The sequence below is a fragment of the Buceros rhinoceros genome, unplaced genomic scaffold (genome assembly GCF_000710305.1).
Source record: "Buceros rhinoceros silvestris isolate BGI_N320 unplaced genomic scaffold, ASM71030v1 scaffold27917, whole genome shotgun sequence".
In the NCBI taxonomy this organism is placed as follows: domain Eukaryota; kingdom Metazoa; phylum Chordata; class Aves; order Bucerotiformes; family Bucerotidae; genus Buceros; species Buceros rhinoceros.
In genome coordinates, this window is record NW_010421977.1 from 1 (window position 1) to 617 (window position 617).

At 56.6% G+C, this 617-nt stretch overlaps 1 protein-coding gene across 1 annotated transcript; it reads left to right on the forward strand.

The window, feature by feature from the left end:
- Positions 1–7: 7 nt before the first annotated feature.
- On the forward strand, positions 8–301 carry PDXP (pyridoxal (pyridoxine, vitamin B6) phosphatase; the record flags this gene model as incomplete). The annotated part of the gene is made up of 1 exon (XM_010139901.1): positions 8–301. A coding segment is annotated over one exon (294 nt), but the record flags the coding sequence as incomplete, so codon positions are not given.
- Between the last annotated feature and the right edge of the window lie 316 nt (positions 302–617).

Genomic DNA, 617 nt, shown 5'->3' on the forward strand with positions numbered 1-617 from the left:
GGAAACTGCTTCGGGCCGCAAGGCGCTGGTGGTGGGGAAACCAAACACGTACATGTTTGATTGCATCGTGGAGCGTTTTGGCGTTGACCCATCCCGCACCCTCATGGTGGGAGACCGTCTGGAGACAGATATCCTCTTCGGCAAGAACTGCGGCCTCTCCACCATCCTCACCCTGACAGGCGTCTCCCGCCTCGAAGAGGCGCAGGCCTACATGGCCAGCGACAGCGCTGCTGCCAAGGATCTGGTGCCCAATTACTATGTGGACAGCATTGCAGACTTGATACCAGGCCTGGATGAGTAGTAGTCTGCACGTGTGAGGGCACAGGGGTCAGGTTCCCCATTCCAGATCTCCATCTGTTCCCATTTCTCTCTCACTGCCCTATTCCCTCAATTACTGGTTTCTTCACATTCCAGCGCCCTTCTTTGGGGGCAAAATGGGGTGGATTGGCAGGAGGCAGTAGGGTTCGAATTGTCTCCTTTCTGCTGAGAGCTATCCATGATGGACAGAGATCTCTCCCTCATATGCCAGCTGCCAGCATCTCTGGGAGAGAGCTGGAGGCCTTGAGGCTGACAGGGGGGTCTGTGAGGCCTCTTGCCCCTTTAGGGGTTAGGGACTG